At 30.1% G+C, this 23364-nt stretch overlaps 3 protein-coding genes across 3 annotated transcripts; all 3 read right to left on the reverse strand.

Annotated features, from left to right (window-relative positions):
- Positions 1–8644: 8644 nt before the first annotated feature.
- On the reverse strand, positions 8645–10785 carry LOC128985338 (peptidoglycan recognition protein 4-like). Its single transcript, XM_054404752.1, has 3 exons — positions 10511–10785; positions 9939–10069; positions 8645–8849 (listed from the first exon to the last, which is right to left on the reverse strand). Exons 1-3 carry the CDS (start codon positions 10747–10749, stop codon positions 8698–8700), a joined length of 522 nt encoding a protein of 173 aa, XP_054260727.1. The 5' UTR covers positions 10750–10785; the 3' UTR covers positions 8645–8697.
- A 1286-nt stretch (positions 10786–12071) lies between these two features.
- Positions 12072–15717, reverse strand: LOC128983932 (peptidoglycan-recognition protein 2-like). Its single transcript, XM_054403210.1, has 4 exons — positions 15609–15717; positions 14498–14760; positions 13267–13424; positions 12072–12270 (listed from the first exon to the last, which is right to left on the reverse strand). Exons 2-4 carry the CDS (start codon positions 14743–14745, stop codon positions 12095–12097), a joined length of 582 nt encoding a protein of 193 aa, XP_054259185.1. The 5' UTR covers positions 14746–14760; positions 15609–15717; the 3' UTR covers positions 12072–12094.
- A 418-nt stretch (positions 15718–16135) lies between these two features.
- On the reverse strand, positions 16136–22074 carry LOC128985265 (peptidoglycan recognition protein 1-like). The gene is made up of 6 exons (XM_054404655.1): positions 21990–22074; positions 21160–21283; positions 19213–19359; positions 18135–18262; positions 17559–17612; positions 16136–16146 (listed from the first exon to the last, which is right to left on the reverse strand). Exons 1-6 carry the CDS (start codon positions 22072–22074, stop codon positions 16136–16138), a joined length of 549 nt encoding a protein of 182 aa, XP_054260630.1.
- Between the last annotated feature and the right edge of the window lie 1290 nt (positions 22075–23364).

The following is a 23364-nucleotide window of genomic DNA, read 5'->3' on the forward strand; positions in this document are numbered from 1 at the left end:
TTATTGTGAAATAAACCAACTCTTTACCAACGTACTTCACAAATCTTAAAATGTATTACATTGAGTATACAATGGTATTGGGCATATTATTTAGCAGTAGATAGTTACATGTTTAGTTTTAGTTCCCTATCTTTAATCCTTCAATATCTTTAAAATAAAATAAAAAATATTCAAATATTTGAATAAGTGTATATATAGTTGAGACAAGAAAGTAATTTTATTTACAAGAAAAAACTAACAAAATACAAAATTACAAAATGAAATTAACTATGACAACTAATGCAATACTCTTGTAACCAAAACAAATGACAAACAGCAAAACTACTGAACAAAAAAATACTATGAGTAAGCAATAAAAATCGTATATTGTTAATTCACTTGCTGATGTTTATCGACTATTTAAAAGTTTACTTTAGTGAATTACGTTGTGGAGTGTGGTGCCACTTGATTGCAGATAGCTTACATAATACAAGTTGTGATTGACAATAAAACGTTAAAACAAAACAGATGAGCAAAGAGCCAATATTTTTTTTGTATTTTTTATTTTTTTTTCAGCAACAATAAACAAATCATGTGTGCATAGGCATTAAAATTTGTGTTCGTTAGCCTTAATCACCAAGGAAATATGTGAACACTTGAGACTAATAGAGTAAAACTGGGTACAAAATACATTTTTAATAATAAATAATTTGTTAATAAGTTTGTAAAAATATCCTGTTCTTAAAAACGCCTATGAATTTGTGAGGCCTAATGTATACTAAGTGGCCAAAGTATATCTAATCCATTCCTGGATGATATTACCCCAATAAATTACAGGGAAAGTTGTTGTTATCTATACATCCCTAAAGTCCTCTAACATACTTCTCCATTATACGGATTCATCTAGCCTACTACACCCATGAGAAATAATCAACACCGAAGTTTTGTCGCATGGGTGAACTACACCCTAGGACATTGTATTGAAACTTTGTAACTTAAGTAATTATACTATAAAAACAAAAAACAAAACAGGAAGATTTTGTATTGAAAAGAAATAAAATATCGTTTCAAATAATATTACATGAACTGGTAAAATACAATATTTAATTACCTTAATTAATTACCTTAATTACCACTGCGTCGCCGATGACCAGATGATCTGGATAGGCTGTGTCAATTCATGTCTAGGCTATCTTGCATTGCGGATGGCTCCTCTCCAAGGTTCCCTCATCAATTCGTCTGTGTCAAATAGGGGGTCCACCAGGAGTCTCTCCCTTGCCAATCTTCCAAGCTGGGCATTGTTCGCCTGCTTTACTTCAATTGGGAGTCTATTGAAAAGTCTCACTGCCATAACTGGGAAGCTGTTCAGTGACTTAGCCAGTCTGCATCTTAGCACATCCAGATCGATAGCTCTTCTAGTGTTGTGCTGATGTACTGCACCACGCTGTATAAAATCGCCAATGCTCTCCTTAACGTAGCAGACGCAGTCAAGTACATATTGACTAAAGATGGTTAGAATGTTAAGAGAGGAGAACAGAGGCTCATTTGTTATAATGATTAGGGGGTTTTTTTACAGAGGGCCAGTCTTACAAGTAACCATGGGATTGCATCGCAGCTGGAACAGCCCTCATTCACAGGTCCTCATTCTCCATCAAATACCAGGTCCTTTGTGAACCATTACATCCTTTTAACTATGGTAACCTGTTCTTCCCTTTGATCTCCAGTCGATAGGCCAAGGGATCTCATACGCGGACCTTGTAAGGCTGGGCACATAAATATCATAATTAAAGGTCATATATATTTCGAACGATTGTTGCGAACATCATGACAATTTGTAGACAAAAACAATGTTTTACATTATTTCCGAATCAAATACTTTATTTTGTCAGGTGAGAGAGTTACTTAAATTATAAAATAAATCAAATATATCATATATATATATACATATAATATGAATCATTCATTCATTCATTCAACAAGGAGGGTAACAAACCACGACAATGGTACATAAAAAGAAAAAGGACAAGGAGAACGGTTTTGAAGGCAAAAAGAAAAAATATAGTACCATGAATGAAAAATATAATATATCCTACATTTTGATGGTTTTTACTCCCAACAAAATGGAAACATCTGGATAAAATGATGGTTCAAGCTTTATTTATATGTTGGTAGTAAAATCTTATTTATTTACTCATAAAGATAAAATACCCGGAATGATATTATGATCTAATATCACACTCTTACATTTATTAAAATTTAATCTTCAAATACGCCATAATTTGTTTGCATTTCGTTTTATATAATGGCAAAATACGAGCATATCAAAAACTATATAAATAAAGAAAAGACGCTGAACAATGTATTAAAACATGTAAAATGCCACGTTTTCTAAGGAATAAGGTGCTTTTGTAGTGTAGCGCAACAAAAGAATCAGAGCAAATACGTGTTTCTTCACATTCTCGATACAATTTGTTCCATGAACAGGTGAGCACCTGTTTCTACATGCTGAGTGATTCGAATACTTTATTTCCTTTTGTATTGTTGAAGCTTCACTGATGAAAAACATCGCAATGTCAAGGAAAAAGTAAAGTATCTAGACTAGACATTAAATGTATTCGTGCATAGTCTATCGCCTTGTTTTTTTTTTACTTAAATTGCATGTTACCTCCTTGGTTATTTACCATTTAGTTTGTTATATATTTAAATTTTACTTACTGATATGCGTTTAAATAAATCTTGCCTGACAATGCTTAAGAAAGACTATAATATTCAACAAGGACAAAAGGCTTGATCTGACAATACATGTAAATGTTAAATGAAAACAAGTAATATGTCACAAAAAGACAGACATCACCTCTATTTTATAATAGTGTAGGTAGATAGAAGATTACCGCTGTAAATAAATAACACAATTTTCAGTTTGTTTAAAACAATTCTTTATTATTTGCTAACATACTTTAAATGAACCAAAATGAATTTTGTTAATTGATATTGCATGTTAATACTAAACGTTAAATCTGGCTATTATAGTAAATAATGAATACAGTTTTTTCCAAACAATGTGACGTGAAATCGTCATGATGGAATACGATTCATTATCTTTTGACGAAGGTAGAAGTTTCCCAAAACGCTTCAACTGAACTATATTACCTGAAGCTTTGTTCATGCAACAAATGACTGTCTCCAACACTCTATTGTCAAGTCCCAACGCTAAATGCGTGATTTATTGGTCTACAGTAGCAATTGTTTAGCGCCTATCTTTCTTGTCACAATGGAATAAAAGCTTATAGCACTTATATTTTACAATATGCAGTCAGTCTACGTTTAGTTTGACAAGACAGTACTTAATAAAAATGTACTATGTATAGGTAAGTCCGTAAATGACTTGGTTTTTCGGATGTAAAGGATATTCAGTATGATTAACAGACCAAAGAAACCCCTCAAACTAGCCCTAATGGCTCTTTAAAAACTTTAAATGCTCATACTTACAATAAAACATGCAAATGTTGCACCTGAAGATGGAAATTCAATTTGCTCCAGGCATTTACATAACAATTTTACTTTCCATTGGACTCAATATAATTTGTAATAGATACGTAGCCTATATACAGAATGTCCCGGATTTCTCTACCAAAATGTTAGAGAGTTGTTTCTGAGTAAGAAACATATCTAAATACCACATTAATATTGTCCGGAAGTCCTTGTTTACTCACATAGCCACATCTTTGTTATATTCACTTTATAATTTCCCCAAAAAATGGTTTAATGAGAAAATTAAAAAGTGAAAGTATGATTTACGTGTTTGGAAAACTATTCAGAATAGTGTCAACAATATTAAAAATTTAAATAAAAAATTGTATGGTTTTGGCATAAGTTTAAAAATTATGAAAAATCGGTTTTTTACGAAAAATCCTGCAACTTTAGCCCTTTTGCGCGATTTCAGTTCGATGGGATTGGGTCTAATTTTTATTTATATGCATTAAGGCCACTCTTTGAAGCACTTTTTTTACTATTAAAAAAAAATTGAAAAAGAATTGTTACGTGTTTTTAAAAATTACCTGTAATTTCATTTTTTTGGTAACTTTAAGCGATTTCAAAATTTTAAAAAAATCATTATTTTTCCCTTTATGCGCAGGTTTTCCTCGCTATTAGAATTTGATTACAAAAAAATAAGAAATTCGAGCCACTCTATTAAACATACGAAATAAAAACTTTTCACCAAACTTAATGACAACTAAACAAAGCTACTAAAGGGCTATGATTATTAATAGATTTTGATTGAACAAAGCAAATTTATGTATTTCATACCATGCTACTGTATATATATTTGACATAAAACATACTGTATTACCCTCCCTGTAGCAGCAAACTTAAGAACTTGTTAGATTGAATGCTATTTGTATAGATTTGTGAAAATTGACTCAGGCAAATGGAAATTCGCTTAGTCTGCAGGTTTGCTGTAATTGTTTTCTCCGTGGCCAATAACCGTACAAAATCACTTCAAAATACTAAATAATTATTGTTTTATTATGTTTTAAAAAATGGCTTAAAGAAAATTTAGAAAATTCTATGTTTTGAGTATCACAAAATGAGATAAGCCACTTTTTACCCAATAAAACCCCCGGTTTACACGGTTGTTCAAAATCAAAATCGGATGATTTTAGCTCGAGTTATCTTGCTAACGGACACATGCATTGAAACGAATGCTCATTTTTACCTCTGGGGACATCAAAACAAAAAAAGTAAATCCAGCTTAATCTCTAAATGGCAAATCCCTAAAAGTGAGTTTTAGATGTTATTTTGATATATGAATGTTTATTGTACCTTGGAATCTGTATGCTCAGACAAACTGCATATTTTCAGTGTTAAGAACCAATAGTACACTTTTAATAAAAAATATTGTATCAAAAACTATTTTCATATTATATCTTGCCTCTTCTTCTTAAATAACAAACATCCGTTATGAAATGTTTACATTTGTAATGATAAACTATTTAAACCATATTTATTATTACTATGGACTTTGGTGCAAAACCTTAACAGAATTTTTAACAGATGCATTTTACCATTTGATATGCTCTGGTTTTAAACGTACAAAATCCCAAAGCGGGTCATAATACTATCATTCGTCAACGAGGCTTACGTTCTTAGACAACGTCACCATTTGTTTTCCCTACCTCACAGGGATTTCGTTTATCTTCAGATTATCGCTTACTTATGTGTAATCTGCGATTGCTGGAAATAAATTATATGAATTCATAACAATGGGAAAAAATCGGGTTTTTATTCCCAAAAAATTATATTTCAAAGTTGCAATATCCCAAATAACAATTATGTATTGATTTGCCTATGATCATATGTATATAAACAGAGAATATTAAGAAAACATTTGATAAATATTCAAAGGTAATAACAAAGTTGCATTACTAAATTGATGTATCGTGCTGTATTATTTTTTATCAGTGCTAAATGTAAGATCACCCATAAGTTCAATGGAGATCACAAATTGTTATGGATTCTTTGCAAATTTTGATGAAATTTGGTTTGAAGGTGTAAGGTGGGTTCAACTTGAGTGATTCTCGATCCAGCATAATCTGACCATAGAAACAGGGTTTTCCCGAGGGGGGGGGGGGTTTATGGGGTGAAAAAATGTGGTTTCTCATTTATGACCCTCAAAACACAAAATTTCCCAATTTATCTCTAAACCATTATAAAGAGCTTAAAAAACAAATAATTTAGTATACCAAAGTGTTTGTGTACGGTTTTGTACGGTTATTAGGTTATTAGTTGCAGACAAATTTAAAAACACAGCAAATTTAAAATTCCTATGTTATTTTTTTGAAGAATATTGAAAAATATTGTAGTTTACTTGTTTATTGAAATATTTTATTCAAACTTGGCAAATTTTTTTTGGAATTAGGTTAGGCGACTGACCCGATGTCTGTGGAATAAATACATGGTGTTCAGACATTTTAGACCTAACTTCTTTAGTGATTCCTTAGTTCAAAATAAGCAAAAAGGAGTACAAACATATGCCCTATCTCAGTTAGTTTATCATCTGTTAGTTTGCATAAAATCATCACGCCTTAACGGTTTAGGCTACATCAAAATTCTGCATAAATGTTAATTTTACTGCTATTAAATAAATTGATACCAAATCTCACGAAAACTGGTTACTTTACAAAAGAAATTCAATCTACGTCTAAATTAGTTAATTTTATATAAATTCCATTAATGTCTGACCAAACTTGGCTGAAAAACGAAAGACTGATAAATCAAATCCTTGCTTTACTTACAGATTTCTTTCAACATTGATTGGAGAAGAGAACTTGTAAAACACACTTGATTAACCACTGGTAAAATATACAATAAGTAAAAATGTGAATTCAAATACAATGAACGATTGCCAGGGTTTTAAACTACATTCTGATTAAAGGTAGTTTTAAATGCTCTATTCGTCTTTTTCGCTGTCTGTTTGGACCATTTTTAAACCCTTATTTGTCAAACTCCCTAATCCCAACAAGCGGATAATAATACCTACATTCGTCAAGAGGGCTTACAACCTAATGTTATGTCACCATTTATTTTCTCAACCTGGAGGTAATACGATTATTTTTATCTTGTCTAGAATTTAGTATTTTCCTAATTGCCTAATCAGCTTTGTAATAAATTAGGCAATGAAGAAATATTTCCCCAACGCCTTAATTTACTAACAACAAAATATATTTTCTGATAATTATCATCCATTTTTATTTCCATTTTTATGAGATGATTCCTCGTTGTATAGGAATGTGTTTAAACCGTATTTTATTTTATTATATTTTATATAGTTTATCCAATTTGAGACGATTAAGTATTACAGTATTATTAAAAAACGATTACCGGAACCTAAATAGTGTTAAAAATGTACATATATAAATTTACTATATAAAATATTAATTTAAAATTTAATCTGATCTCTTTGACATTCTTTTACCTTGTCTTATAAGTAAATTTTACTCACTCAATTCTAATCGAATAAATATTCCATTAAAATTGTCAACAAAACTATATTGGGCCTACTCGTACTTGATCTATGAAAAATCTCAATTTGTGTAGGTAATGATAATACACATGGTGTTTAAGTGCAAATAATTTAGTACTGTACAGTATAATTAGCAGTGGTTTTAAATTTAATGTTAGGCCTAAATCTGTTACGGGCGAACAAATTTAACAAAGTATTCTATAATTTAACTGATAAAACCTAGCTGATTGGTCCGAAATAGTGTAAAACCAAGTTACAAAAGATGTAATAACTGGAGGTAAAGTTAGAGGGAGAGGATTATACATGTTTGTATCATACCAACATCCATCTCTATATTTATTAAAAAGCACAATGAAGGCAGTCGTACGTTCTTCCAAAAGCCGGTTTGATTTCAAAAGGATTTGTCTATTGATGCTTCTTTGTTACGAATAAAATTTCGTTCTAGTAAACACTGGCATTCACTAAAACGTTCTAGCGAGAAGAGTATTTGTAATACTTTGATAATCAAACAAACGCTTTATGGTTTCAATAGGTATAGGGCATAATTATTTTACGTTAAGATTGTCTAATATTTTTTTTTTGTAAACGTACTTCAGCAAAAAAAACACATCAAATAAATTTCTTTATACATGAAACCAAAAATGTATTTAATCTTATAAGTAAAAAATAGCCTTATGCTTTTGGAATATTCACTTCTAAGCCCATAGGTTGAATATATGCTATAACATCAACCCTAGAATGTTAGGCTATTCATTATTCGGATTTTAAATATTTCTTCACCTAGTTGACGAGGCAACAAATGCATACAATCACAATATTCGATAACTTTGTCACATGCTTTTTGACATGGAGGCCTTTCCTACACTGTTTTTAACGTTAGTACATAACCGAAAAATTGTCTGTTACATTGATGTTTACTCCTTATCTTGTATAAATAAAATAGGGGTAGCAAAGTTTTGTTTATACTATTGTCAACATCTCTGACTATGTAGTATGCTTACTGATATTTGGCTGTTTAAAAGGGTTGGTTGCATTTGATTTGTTTACAGTGGAGGGAGTGGTTAAAAGTTGTCAGGCCGAAAATAGAACTATAATCCTAGTTTTGTGAATATAAGGATAGATATTTATCTTAGACTGAGCTATAAATCATAGTTTCTGCATGAGCACATAGCTAAACACATTTTAAATCGTTAGGATGTCAAAAAATCTTTGGCATACGTGTCTCGCCCTGTAACCTTTAAAGTCTCAGCCCTACTACCATTAAGTTGTATATGAAGCATAAAGAATTAGTTCTTAACATTAGATGTCGTGCAGTATCCTATATGTAGACTAGTCAATCGATTTTGTTTCAAAAGTTAATTGTCAACTTATGGTGTGTTATTTAATCATACATTTAAGTGCATCAGTACATTTAATACAAAATACACAATAAAAATGTAAGTTTAAATATTTTTTTTTATGGGAACAGTTTAGTTAATATAGCGTTCATAATTATTGTACAATGAAACGTGTACTTTATGTAATAAGTTGTTAATTCAATAAAAGATTAGAGATTTACAAAAATCATATATGGTTGATTCCTAGAAGCCTTTATTGTTGCTTCAGAAAAACTTAATATGAAAAAAACTTATAGGCCTGACTAATATTTTAAAATGCCATAGAAAATATTTTTAGACAGATTTTAGATCGATCGATCAAATTCCTGGTATGTCATGCACAATATTTTCATAAGCCGGTGGTCCCCTTATTTCATTTATTCTGACAGGATCTTCAAGGTATTTGCAGCGTTCCCCAATCCGCAGAAGCTCAAACGCAATCGCAGTCATTCTAATTGGTACATATTCATCTGCAACAAAGAATATGGTTTTATAATATTATACTAGACCACGTTAAGCCCGCCCATTGGAATTAAAATCAATTTAAATAGTTTATAATATTTTACAAATACCTATTTTTACAAATAAGTAGGTGTAAATAAGTAATTGGTTGAAAACTTTACACTGGAAAACAAATATACAGATTCAATCTTTTGTAAGTATGTGTGTTTTGTATGTATGTGTGTTTTGTATGTTTGTGTTTTGTTGTCTTTTGTATGGGTTTTGAATGTGTGTGTTTTGTTTGCAGTATTGATTTCAGACAAACTGTTGGTCTTACAATTATGAAATAAAACATGTTACCTCTAAACCAACCCTAAAGAATAACTTAAAAAGGTACTTAAATGTTTTTGAATACAGAAATCTAGAGGTTGATCAGTTCAAATCTCACTTTTGTCAAGTACAAATATATATCCTACTAAGCATGGTTACTAAGCTCTTGTTGATACAAACATTTTGGTGATTAGTTAAAAAATGGCGGCTCTTTATGTGGAACATTTGGTACTATACTCTACATTAGTCTTTAAAATGCAGATATATCTATTCTGATTAAGGTTGCATTCCTTTTGATCCAAGCTTCAATTTAATGTGTGATATACAATAATGTCCCAAAAATAAATGTCAAAGTAAATTTTTGTTTTTAAAATTGAGAAGTCATAACTGAAAAATCTCTATTACACCTTATGTTTTGCTGCTAATGAGATATTTTCAGGATAGTGAACAAATCTATTACTGTATTGTCACTCACACACAAAATATAAATAAATAAATAAAATCATCCGAAACCAATATTTTTTATCCTTGTGATACTGGTGATCACTTGACGTTCATGGGTACAGTCCCATGAACTTGCCAGTACAGTCCCCGGCGTTCGTGGGTAGACAAAATTAAGGTACTTTAAACCTAAGGTAGTGAATACAGTAACGTCTAAAAATGCATAAACCACCTCGTAATACACTAAATGACGCATGACCTGCTTGTTTATTATTTCTATTAATATTCCATTGGAGATCACGATAGGCCATAATGTTTATGATAAATATGTATCTTAGTATACATACGTCCTTCAAATCTGCCAATGAACCCAAAGTCAATCCGTTTGTGCCTGTATGCAGAGTATTTTAGAGTTTCGCAGGGTCTTACATTCCATCCCCTTCCCTCATATACATTGTAGTCCCCACCAATGAGAAAGCTTTAACATAGAGACATATAATAGTAATTTCAATATAATGTTTGTCCAAATAAAATCATAATATTGGAATATTGAATGATACTTTGCTAATACTAGAGAGTAGTTGTTATACAGTTATAGGCGTAAGAGTATTCAAGCCTTCACTAAAAAGTGGTAAAAACAGAAACTATGATATTTTGGTTAACCTTTTGTGCAAGTGTTGAAGATTTTAATTTAAAATATAATTATTTTACATCCAAAACTGGGGATAAATGTTCAAATCGTTAAAATGTCTATTTAGAATAAAAATCTTTATATCGTATGGCTACATTTTTAAAACATTGAGCATTTCCTATACATTATGGTACCGTACATAATGATTTCATACGCAACCACAAAGATAGAATGTCGAAAAGCACATTAACTACCTACTCTAACCCTCATGTGATGGTACTTACATACTTGTATTTTATGTCGTCTGATCCTTCATCCATATGTTTCTTCTGCATGTCTCTTACCACTTCAGCACATTCCTCTGTGGTCTTACATTCGTCTGTTTGTATATCATACGTAAATATCACCCTTTCCCCGCGATTTGAGAGTATTTTGAAACCTTTCGGAGGCAAAGCACCCCATTCCTCCCTAGTGAAAATTTCAAACTTTTCAACCGTGTCCAAAGGATTCGGAAGCTCGTCGCCCATTTTAAATTATAGTCTTCAGTCCAAATAAGTCGTGGTTAAAATGTATTCACAGTTTATTCTGTTAACCATCCCTTAGTGACCCAAACACACAATTCATATGTACAAATAGTTAGTAAAAACATTTTGCCAAGTCAAACTACAACATAAAACAAAACAATCATTATACCTCGTGTAAAAACCTTATCATCTTGAATTTAGGTTAAAGATTTTAATCGAAATCTAATTGAAACACTAAATGAATAATTAACTTGTAGTCGCCAATATTATAACGATACAAGATCATGTTATCAAGTCATTGATAAAACTATATCTTTTACAATATTGTAACATGATTTAATAGATTTCTAAGAAACCATAATATATATTCGATGAAATAATCATCTAAATTTAAAATTGTGTGACCTCTTATTAACACAAAAAAATATATAAGAAGTAAAAGTATATAAAAAGTATATAAGAAGTTGTCATGCAACTAACTTTAAATTTAAGAGTTTTATCTTTTTATTTGCAGCTTCTAGAAAGTATAATAGTTGTTTACCAAGTATCAAGTTATTTGTTAAGCTTAACAGTCAGGAAAATAAAGTTAGCGTGTTGTAACAATGTTTGTAACTATGGAAACGACTTGTTACACTTGTTCAGAATCAGAAATACATGTTGCGACAAACAAGTTTCCCTTAAATTACGTGACATTCTAACAGCAAAGTTTGTTTCTCTTTATTTATGTGCATGCACATGTATAGTGTCCGATTTAAATGTGACATATGGTGGAATGCAAACTTTAGATAGAAATAGGTATTTTTAAGTTATTTTTCTAAGTAGTCGTTTCATACATAAAATTAGATGTACTTAGCAATATTTAAATTAAATACACATTTAAAAACGCAGTTTATTTGAAAAAAAAACAAAGTAACTTTTTTTACATTCATAAACTCCAATTATTATAAATCCCTTTACATCACGAAGTTGCTGGTAAAAGAAAGGGATTTGACAAAAAACAACGAGTACACTTAAGTTCTCTTCTGAAATCATTATTGAATAACTTTTAAACTTTCAAACAGATGATTCAAAGAAACTATTTACTTTTGTATCTTTTCGTACTGTTACTAAATATTCCCTTATTAAATAAAATATTACATAGCTATCAGATTTTTTTTTACAGTAATATTTTACAAATTCTTAAGGAATTGTTCAAAATTGTAAATAGATGTATGATAGTCTCTAACACTCCACATTTTTCGTAACCCCCTTTGATCATAAGGTGCGTAGATCAATTTATAAAGAAGAACAATTTCGCACAAGACCACTCTTCCTTGTGAACAAACTGACTTGATCTAATTAACAATATTTAGTATTCCGCATCGATCGTTGCAGGAACGTCAGCTCTGTATCCTGGAATTTCCAGGGGAGGTTCTTCGTTCCTTATTTCGTAATACGAGTAAAACTCGTCTACGATTCCTTTTCTAACCCCAAGCTCTACTACATCGTACATCCCAAGCTGCACGGGAACGGGAACATCATCATCTGAAACATGCTATGCATTAGCTTTTATAAAGACGAAAGACTTATTGAGATAGCCATAAGGCCATGACACAACTGGTAATTGTTCCAAAGTTGAGAGTAAATATAAAAAAAATAATCTTTAGCTGGATAATGTTTTTTTTCTTTCCCTTGAAACTAGTTTTTACAGCAGTCATTGACAATGAAACATAACAAATGTATGCTCGGCATACTAGTATGAAACACATTTTGTACAGAATGTACTCCATAGAAAAGCTGATAGAGGTTTAAGTTACCTGATTATATTTAAAACAATCGAGAAACAAAACAAACATGAAATAGAATAAAAATCGCAATTTATCGACCTTCCCCCGGTTTCGTGACTCGTGTCAAATCGACCAGTTTTTTTAGTGCATCGTCAAGTATTAATCGTTTTAATGTATTTTTCGATTTGTTTCAATTCCCAACAAACTCCACATGAGGGCTACTTGCACGACATTTTGACCTGAATATTTGCTCCATTTTGATAGCACGAAACAGCTGTAGTCGTGGTAACCTACCAATTATCAACATGTAGATTAAATATCTATTAGTTAAGTCATACGATCCAGAGGCCATTCTATTATGAACTTTAAATATCCATTGCTTGTCTTTTGGCAACACAAATGAACTCATTGCGTTACAGTAAAGGATGTTTATCTTATTTCCATATAACGGCAGGTTACGGTGACATTCTCAGCAACTTTTTCAATGTTTAGACCAAGTCTAGAACTATCTAGGGGAACAGCTAATTGTATACATTCAACCTATTCAAGATATCTTCCAACGTACCATATACACAATTTAAGTTACAATATGGTACATTGAGTTCCTTTTATGCTTTCAGTACATCGTGAAAGTTACACAGGATATACAAATTACTTTGTCATGTTTTTATTGTTCATACCATGCAAAACTGTCTAATCCAAACATCCACACGACCACTATCTGCTTTTCTACTCATGTACAATTTATACTTACATGACTCGTATCTCCCAATGATAGCTACATCCATACGTTCCCAGTCCTCCTCGCCTTTGATAGGCCAAGGATACGTGATAAGAGAACGTAGGCTTGGGCAGGGTTTGAAGTCATATCCTCTTCCTTCATATGCTTGGCCATCCCCTCCTATTAAGAAACTGTAAAGATTTCAATGTGATGGATTATTTTCCTAAAGTTTGGTGAAATTAAAAGAGACACTATGTAAAAATAAGCTGATTTACATGTATAAAAATAATGCTCCCTCATTTTTGGCCGTTTTTTTCATTCTGAGAAATATACCCGTATTGAAAGGGGAAGTTATACCAAAAAATTGTAAAAAAATTATATATGTATTCGCTAGATTAATTAAAATCTCATTTATAAAAAAAACAAACATATCAACTGATTTAGCTGCTTAGTAATCTATTCATAGAACATCATGCGTTCAATTTGCATTAAACTAAATCACCAAATATTTATTCAATGTCTGCAATTAAGTCCAATTAAGTTTTTAAATCCTCTAATAGCTACATTGAAAATAATATCTAACCATGTTAATCATGGTTTGGACCAGTATTGGTTGACTTTTGAAAACTTAAGTAGGCCCTGTAATTCTTGTCAAGGAGAAACTTTCATTCAAGATTAGACCATTTACTATATCACCAGATACAGCTTTGGGAGCAAAGTAATGATCCATATTAGGGATTTAAATTGATATTAATCGTAAATAATTAACAAAGCCCACTTGGAAAAAAACTATTTTAGGTTAGATACAGGAGGTATTTAGTATCAGAAACCTAATATTACTTCGGGTTGGCTTGAACTTACTAGGTCTGGTCTTGGCTATTGAAGTTTTTCAGATTTTTTCACCATTGAAGTGTATAAACATAATTTGTTCATTATATCGTCTTTCTAAACAAGTCCTTACACCATAATGAGATAATTGACCTTTGCATAAAAACCTATATTTCAAACAATAGCATGAATATCCAAATCACAAAATAAATGTCCCTTGCAATTAATTAATTATAATGTTCAAGAAGAACTGGTAATATTGGAATTAATATTAATTTGAAATAACGACTTCACCAATATTTTTGAATTTTTGTGATGTGTCTGATGATGCCAGCATAGCTGGAGAAAGGCCTCATAAAAATTAAAAATTCAGAAATATTGGTGAAGTTGTTATTTCAAATTAATTATAATCTATTGATAAAATAATGGTAGTTACTTAAACTTTATGTCATCAGATCCTTCGAGTAAGTGCCGTTTCTGCAGCACTTGCATTGTGTGAATACAGTCAATCCAGCTAGTACACACGTCCACGTCAGTGTTGAAGTGGAACATGACCTTCTTGATGGGATGGACCATAGGCACCTCGTTCTTCGGATAGGTAGCTTGACCAGACCAGTCTATCCGTGGGTATATTTTCGCCATTTTGTGTTGGTAAGGCTTCGGAGGATCTGCTTCCCCGGCCATGGCTTATACCTTAAACTGTACGTTTATATGTGTATTTAAGTTCGGAAGAATCGTTTGACACACTTTACAAAATTTTACTAAGTTTAAGCAAATCACCGTGAGAATTAAAAAAAAAATATCTTAATCCCAGAGATGGTTCTTGAAACCTAATAATGTATCTTTTTCTATTAATATGAGCCTGCAACTTTGGTTGCACTGGTTTACAGCTGAATTTCATTAGTGGTGGGCTACCTGACTTCAAGATAGAAGTCTTGCAACCAAGACCAGCCACACCTCTATTTGGTAGTTAAAGGTAAAAACTACCACAAATTTCAAATATTATAGAAATATTATGGTAGATTTTAAATAAAACTGTTATAGGGTCCTCCGTAATTCATATTACAATTTTCTTTATCTCATGACATGTATTAGGAATGTCTCATTGTGAAAATGCTAACCATTTTAGCCGTTTAACAGCATAATATTTTATATAAATTATTCCAAAATAAAATGTATTTTAATAGCACGAACACCTTAATGGGTTAAATGTTATTAAATAGACATAAAATTATTTGATTTGTTTCACATTTTTTGTTTGAGAATTTTCCATACACTTAAATTTTTTTATAAACAACGTCAAGATTTTGTCATAGTTCAAGAGTTTTTATTCCAACAGTTTTTTTACAAAACAATGTTACAAATAAAAGGTACCACGAAGTATTTCTAAATTAATATACAGTATATATTTTTTTACAAAAAACTAATTTAAATCATTTACTCTGACAAAACATAAATACAATTCGAACAAATAAGAAAAATTGAAAATTATTAACAGAATGTTACAAAAACTACAAACTTAATAATATATTATATAATTGACTTACCACTGTTTACACTAGAAAAATATGCAAAGTTTGTAATTTTAAATTCCCATTACTATGACTTAGTACTCAACACCACAGACCTAGATTCTCACGTAGTTTTGTAGATTCTCTATTTGACACTGTGTCTTTACTATATATACATTAAAAATATTTAAAAGGTTAAAGAAGTAACATTTCTTGTAACACATGCCTATAGATGATAACCATGATATACTTATGATATGCTAACAAAACGGATGAGGTATGAAATAACCATAACAATTATCTTCAAATTATAACTGGTGAGAAATTTAAGATAAACAATTATCTATTTTAAGATTGAATAAAAGCATATTTTCATTCCTTCTAAAATTTAAAAACACACACACTACAATGACGCCTACTCAAAAGAAACACGAAATAAGTTATAGCCATGAGAAAACTTGGTAAATTTAATTCACAACCAACTGTTAGTATATCATGTATTTTGACTTCTGACCCCTTTTAAAATTATACTTAGGAACGATAGTGACAAGTAACGTATCTACTTATTTGTGTTCTACAAAAAACATAACACCAAAAGCATCTGTTTTTATGGTTTAACATATATATTACAGTATCCTAGATCACTTAACACCTCAACGTCTTTTAATCAGACCCTTCTGGTAATCAGAGTTGAGATTATTTGTCGTATTTACAAATGATTCGCCCACAAAAGAAGACTATACATAGCTTAAAGTTTGTAATATTGTTAATTTACAATTTTAAAGTTGTTTTTTATTTTTTTCCAAAAAATCTTGATTCATGGCTATTGAAATAGAAGCACGAGAATAGGCTATAAACAGATATAATTAAAGTCCTAATCTTAAAATACAGTGGATTTTTAGATTTTTAGGTTCCTAATTATATTAAACATTAAATGTCGCGATGAAAACGATTGGTTATATAAAACAGCAAGATGTTTATAAGATTAATTTGTAATTTGTTATATATATTTTAATTTTTAAGTTGGATTGGCGTCAAAGGTTTTCATTTGACTGTAAATAGTATTACTTACACCTATAAAGTCAATGCGTATACCATTGACTTTTTATCTACAGACAATGCTTATACATTTTTGATAGAACTCATGAGTTTAGCCACAGGTATTACAAAATACGTTGATATGTTAATTAACTTATTTGTACTTGAAATAATAAGGTGATAAATACAACCTAATTTCTAGCTAGATTAGTAAATCGTTGAAATATATGTTAATTTTATTTTATTTAAAATAAATAACATATTTTGAGTATTTATTAATAGATGAGTTTTGTACAAGAACAAAATAAATAATGCTTGTTTCTGTCGATATTTTCAAATTCACAATACCCTCAAACAAAAAATCATATTGTAATAAGGCATTCATGAGAACGTTATCCTATTATCCAGAAAATAATTATTAGTGTAAGTTAATACTGTAAGTAATTTAATGTAAAACATCAACATTGATAAACTTCATTTAGATTTTTTGAGACAGTTGAAAAAATTACCCTTTAATTTCCAAAAATATTTTAATAATTATAAAACTATAATAAAAAATACATATTATTAGTGCTAAATTAAAACCCTTCCTTAATAACTAAAACATGAACACGAGTCATACATTGAAATGCAATACTACGGTTGACAAGGTCTGTGAAAAGCAAACATGACGATGGATCTTTTACATAGTAAATGTTCAAGAATAATCAATCTAAGTCAAACATATTCAATTATTCAACCTAATAGTGTACGGTATACCTGACAACCAAAAACAATGATACCAACACCAACAGCGTAACAATGATTCAACATACTATTGTGACTGAATTTACTAAAATTAAAACATATGGTCAGTAAGATAAATAATGTTTTGTGATTAATCTTTGTTATATTTATATTTTTCTGATAACATTTGAAAGTTCCCATCGATGTAACCATGTTCTCTACCAAAGTCCATCACAGCCCACGTTGCTTGGAAAATTGGATGTTTAAGGTCCTCGTCTGAAACATAGAAGGAGGTTACATATAAAAGCTAGACTACTATTATATTTATACAGTATACAGTTAAACTATTCATTAATTGATAACGCTACATCCTTTAGGTTAAACCCTTAATCCAAAATAGAAGTTTTTATTACTATTTGAATATTGATAATCATTTAGTTTTTTTTTTACAGTAAAATATATATTGCTAGAAAAAAGAACCGCAGGATTAAACTTTTCTAAAAAAGGTAACGATCCAAATTAAAAAATACGTCTAACTTTTCACACGGATCTATAAAAACACGGACACCATAAGACATCAACATTTCCTTTCAAATGTCTGACTACACCCTTTTCCATGCTACCTGTGAATCCAATTGACGAAAAGAGGTACATAAAACGCTTTGACGCATACAAAAACTGACATTTTATCTTCAAGGCAAATTTGGAATTTTTTCAACTATCCAGGTGATAAAAAGTAACATAAATTTGCAAAACAATGTTAAAAAGTTACAAAGAATAAATAAAAATGATACTTACGATTGAAGTCTCCAACGTAAGAGATCTCTAGGAATTTCCCATTGTAGGTTGGAAGTTCTATGGAGTCAGCCGGCTGGAACTCCCATCCTCTTCCTTCATAGATCTTTCCGTCTTTACCAATTAAAAAGCTGTAAACAAATAGTTTATAAATCATACTATTAGTACTGTATACATCATTAATAGTATTTAAGTTGTTAAAAGATTTAGTATTAAATCAATTTAATTAGGTTTTGATCTACTCTGAAGGAAATAAAGTTATAGAAATCAATTTAGTGTTTTAGGTCACAGCAAAACACTAAATCATCAATAAATACCCAGAAATTCTTTTGTGTTCCCATTATGTGAAGAGTCATTTAATTTAATGTTGATCAAATTTGGTGATCCATACCACCAAAAGCAGCAATGGTAATGCACAATTATTAAGGTAATGACAATTAATGGTGATGGATTTAAAAATGTAAAAAATGTAAAGACAATTATTTTAAAATTAGTACTAAGCAACTGCAATACATATAAATATTTGTATTGTATAATTTGCGGGATAAACTAAAACCTTCTACTTTAATCAAAAGTAAGAACGGAGACATTTATTTACATTGAATAGTTCCTTTGCACCCTGCTCAGCAAAAAATATAGTTACATACTTCGTCGTCTCTTTGTTGTGAATTGATTACTTATGTAGTTTTTCCTTCTAAGTTTTAAAATATGTTACATTTTTGTTGTGTTTTACGAATGAAGCTTTTTACCAATGACTATTGTACATTGTTAGTAAGTTATACTTGTCAATGGTTCAGTTAATTACGTTAGTATTAACTATTATTCTTAATTAATAATTTTGAATGTAGGCCTATTTTCGTATCATATTCTGGTTAGCATATCTTTGTCAAGTTGCATTTTAAGGTTGGCTTTAATAAAAAAATAATATTGGATTTATTTTACAAACTAATTGTCATACACAATTAGTAATTAGCTCATTCTTCCTACATGTACTTAGTACTTTTCTTATTTTACATAAAATAAATGAAGGAATATATAAAGGTTGGAAAAACTACGTTTACTAAACAATGGTATGGTTTACTTGCTCTGAATGTCCGGCAGCCCAGCTTCCATGTGTTTGTATTGTATTGTCTGGAGAGCGATCTTGTCATCAGTGATATCAGGTCTGAAGTACGATATCAGGACGTACGGTACAGGATGAATCAGCTTTTCTATCTTGTGATACAGCCTGCAATAAGACAAAAAAAACGGATATTGAAACTTAAGTTGCAAAATCATTCACAATAAAAATATAGGCTTAGATTTTAAAAGTGCGTATATTATGTCTAAACCTTTTGATCTTTTATAGTTTATAGTTGTGCTTTATTTTAAATATATTTATGTAGGGTGAAAATAACTATATCCACGACCGTTTTTTTTTACTATCAGTTTCAGTTCAGTTCTTAGAAATAAAAAGATTAACTTAACAAAATTATTTTACTCTACAACAAGAGCAACGGAGTAATGAGGTTCAAGGATTGAGAGTATACAAGTGAAATTTGTAATGCTTTGAACTTAAACTAGGTCCTAATCAGCTGTTGAGAGCAATTTTATTGTTAATGAGTGGTGCAATTAGTGATTGGTACAATGAGTTGTTGTTCCTCTTTCAGTAGCAATGAGAGAAACGAAAACATGACGACTCTTAGAAGCTATGAGTAGTGATTGTTAGTAACTTAGCACTATCTTTACTCGACCCTTGTATAATCTATAATAACCCTCGCTAAATGTACATAAGGCCGGGTACACAAATAAAGTTTAAACGTTGAGGTTTGTTATGGGTAGATTTACAAGTGAAAGATCATCATTAACATTTTAATTTTAATGTTCATAGGGTGTGGCCAAAGAATATCAATGGCCTTAGATAGACCTAAATATTGGATAGATTATTTATCCAACTTTTGTTTGTACAATTTTATCCCTCTAGATTCAGTTGGTTTTGCATTCAACCTAGATGAAGTATTATGTGTTTTACGGAACCAAATTACATATATCATGAGACACTTTTTAACGACAAAATATGCTCATATTTTGGCATTGCTTTGTTTTCTTGCTACATTGCTAATCAACTGAAATGCATTGTTTCATAGTTATTATAATGTTGTTATTGTTATTTGGAATTTATTGTGAATAAGGCAAAACTGGTTGTTTTTGCAAGCTCGACGAATAAGTACATTAAAAATATTTAAGTGTGATTCTAGTGCCCAAAAAATCTACTGTTGGTATATGTCAAACGTTTAAGAAAATCGGATCTATAGAAAACCAATCAAACGTAGACCTACAACGTAATTTACTCTATTTACCTTACAAAAACACCATGTTGAGTGTTATTTACAATACTTTCTCAATAAAAGATATTATACCTCATGGGCATCAATGCAAAAATTCATATGAGCTGATAAAGAAAATTGGGGTACCAAATTATTAGTCCATTTTTACATAAAAAATCCTCACGGTAGCTCGTATTTTGGTTAAATTAAAAACACCTTTTACTAACATGTTTACAAAACATAAAACAAAGCTTCTTTATAATACTCTTAGATAGGACAAGTCCACATTTCTAAAATCTTTAATTTTATTGATAAAAATAATCCTTATGTCTTAAACTAATGTGAATCACCGTAAAGAAAAAAAAAATACTGATATTTCAGTAAGTATTTTAACCTCATTAAACTAACTATTGGGATAAGTGTATTTGTATTTCTCTAATAATACTCTCTTAAGTAAGAAAATACTGTATTTCTACTCAAATTATGGTTCTAATTATTATTTTGCTTGTAAAATTACGTTTTCAAGAACCAATGAATGAAAATTCATATAATGTTACTTAAATTCTATATTTTTAGGTGTTTTACTAAATGTAATACAAATGTCTATGAAAAATTAAGTTTCTATGAATTTCAGTTATGACTCTTATAGTATTTACACTTACAAACAAAATTATTAAATGTCTATTTTCATTAAATTTCTAATATATCTAGTTAGAACACACCTCGGGCGCATGGCACCCCATTCTTCTCTTTTGATCAAGTTGGGTATTTCGTCTTTTGTTTTTGAAACATTTGGTTTATCAGAAGCTCCATCAACTCCAGGATGTTGGTCTTTACCTTCTGAAGCTAATAAACCAAAACAATACGTGTCATTTTGTAATGAAGTAAGAATAAAATGAAATATGTAATTTAACCTAATTCATGTTTGTATTTTTACAGTGTTTATTACAACTTGTATGAAATAAGTTTATTGTGCATATTTCCAAATGAAGACCTATTTATTTATAGTTCCACTTTTGATTATACACTAAAACCTGGATATAGGTATGTTAGTTTGTGACTCCTTTGTCTGTTATTGAACGTAAAACATATTTTATACTTGACATAGTGTCAGTAATGAATACGTAAAGAGTGAAGAAAACTCGTGAGGTTAACAAGTTTTAATTTGTTTGTATCATCTTTACAATTAAATCATTTCCCTATTTTAAGACAATCGTTTTGCAAAAAAATACCAATTGATGTTACTAAATGTTGATATTAGAGACATATATGTTACATCATACCATAATTGGGAAGAAAAAAGACCTTGCTTCGCTTAAAAGGTATTCAGCTATACTCAGTATTAAATCGAAATAATACTCTTTGTGGGTAAGAATCCAAACATTTTTTAAAGGTTAGGCTTTAATAGTTTACTATATAATAATAATAGAATATTTTATTGAAGGGTTTTATTATGTGTTATGAAATTTAATAATATAATGTATAATATAAAATACTATAAGTACATATGGTACAGGAGATAAATGCAACTGTTTACAACAACTATACTCACCATTGGACATGGCATAGTAGACATAAGTGAAGACTATATACAATGTGATGTATCGATGGTTTATTGATCTCTTATCTCCAGCCATTATTGATGAGATAGAAGATATCTGAAGAATTGATAACGTGCTCATAAATCACCTGCTCTAGACTCTTCCAAACAGATCACTTCATTTTGTTGCTTAAACTACAAAGGTAAAAACAGCCACTAGATTTATCATCTAAAAGATGTTTTATCTAAAGATAAAGATAAATAAATGTTATTAGAGGAGTGCAGGTAAGAGAACGAAAAGGCCATACATGATTTTTGAAAAATTTTTATAAAGAGAATGGCTTTAAAATGCGATGGAGAAATAACACTAATACTGCCTTTTTATCAATACTATATTCTTCCCAATAGCCTGTAGTTTATATGGCTTGAATCAAGTATTCTATTTTAAATGAAAATAAAATGAATAAAAAAGTGCTGTAAATTTTCTTTTGAGTACAAACACGGTAAACTCTAACATAATAAAACGACCCGTAAGGATAATCCAAACAGGGATATTTCATATTTTTAAAGGTACAAAAGAGTTTAAAACAAAAGAATCGGTAAATACCAGAGACACAGGTTTCCACATGTTCCTTTGTTTGAATGGGCGTACATTGCATTGCTGTAAAATGTATTTTCTAATATTCTATTTTTTTGGTTTTTCCTTTACGTGTTAATGTACCATAACAATAAAAATCAATAATACTTGGAGCTTTCAACCTTTTTTCAATTGCTTGCAATTCTTACTTAATTTCATCAACAACATAATGTCTAATCCTATTGGTTATTGAGCTTGTATCATTGCATCTTAACTATCAACCAAACAATTATAGTGAGTTTCATATATTTCTGAGCTGAAATGTTTGATAACGGTCTTCCATTAAAACATTTTACAAAATTTTTGCTAAAATTGGAACTGATGATATTTTTCCATGGTACTAGGTAATTCTAATCTTAAGAATATTGAAAAAATAATGTTGTGAATGTAGTTGGTTCAATCTTGAATCAGCTTTGAATATGTAGGATGATAAAATTAATATTACAACAATTATTCTTGAGCATAAAAATGTCGAGTCTACAGGAAAGGATTAGGTGCTAGACAAGCTATTACAAAATAACTTATTTTACCCGTTTGTCTATAATTAACCATCAATAATACTCATATTATGGGAAAGTGAAAATTGAATTTCAATCGAACGTTTCTAGATAATATAATTTGTTGTTTAAATCAACCCAAAAAGTTATATTACGCAGATGAAATAATCATGTTTTTTTATGTTTTTACTGTTATTGAGTTTGTGGTTTGTATTAAATCATCTTTATCCTCTGACATAAGACAGTTGTTTTC

Source organism: Macrosteles quadrilineatus, unplaced genomic scaffold, assembly GCF_028750875.1.
Source record: "Macrosteles quadrilineatus isolate MER2022 unplaced genomic scaffold, UCM_ALF_1.0 Scaffold_2__2_contigs__length_208266976, whole genome shotgun sequence".
Lineage (NCBI taxonomy): Eukaryota > Metazoa > Arthropoda > Insecta > Hemiptera > Cicadellidae > Macrosteles > Macrosteles quadrilineatus.

Bases quoted from the DNA above. Each gene is read 5' to 3' on its own strand.
- LOC128983932 (XM_054403210.1), bottom strand. From the start codon at position 14,745: ATGGCCGGGGAAGCAGATCCTCCGAAGCCTTACCAACACAAAATGGCG. The intron at 13,425-14,497 runs GTAACTACCATT...AAATCTTTACAG, and splicing joins TCTGATGACATAAAGTTTAA to TTTCTTAATAGGAGGGGATG. The intron at 12,271-13,266 runs GTAAGTATAAAT...AGCATGTTTCAG, and splicing joins CATTGGGAGATACGAGTCAT to ATGATGATGTTCCCGTTCCC.
- LOC128985265 (XM_054404655.1), bottom strand. From the start codon at position 22,074: ATGGCTGGAGATAAGAGATCAATAAACCATCGATACATCACATTGTAT. The intron at 21,284-21,989 runs GTGAGTATAGTT...TTGGTTTATTAG, and splicing joins CTACTATGCCATGTCCAATG to CTTCAGAAGGTAAAGACCAA. The intron at 19,360-21,159 runs GTGTGTTCTAAC...GTCTTATTGCAG, and splicing joins TGGGGTGCCATGCGCCCGAG to GCTGTATCACAAGATAGAAA.
- LOC128985338 (XM_054404752.1), bottom strand. From the start codon at position 10,749: ATGGGCGACGAGCTTCCGAATCCTTTGGACACGGTTGAAAAGTTTGAA. The intron at 10,070-10,510 runs GTATGTAAGTAC...TCTATGTTAAAG, and splicing joins TCAGACGACATAAAATACAA to CTTTCTCATTGGTGGGGACT. The intron at 8,850-9,938 runs GTATGTATACTA...TCTTTGTTGCAG, and splicing joins CATTGGCAGATTTGAAGGAC to ATGAATATGTACCAATTAGA.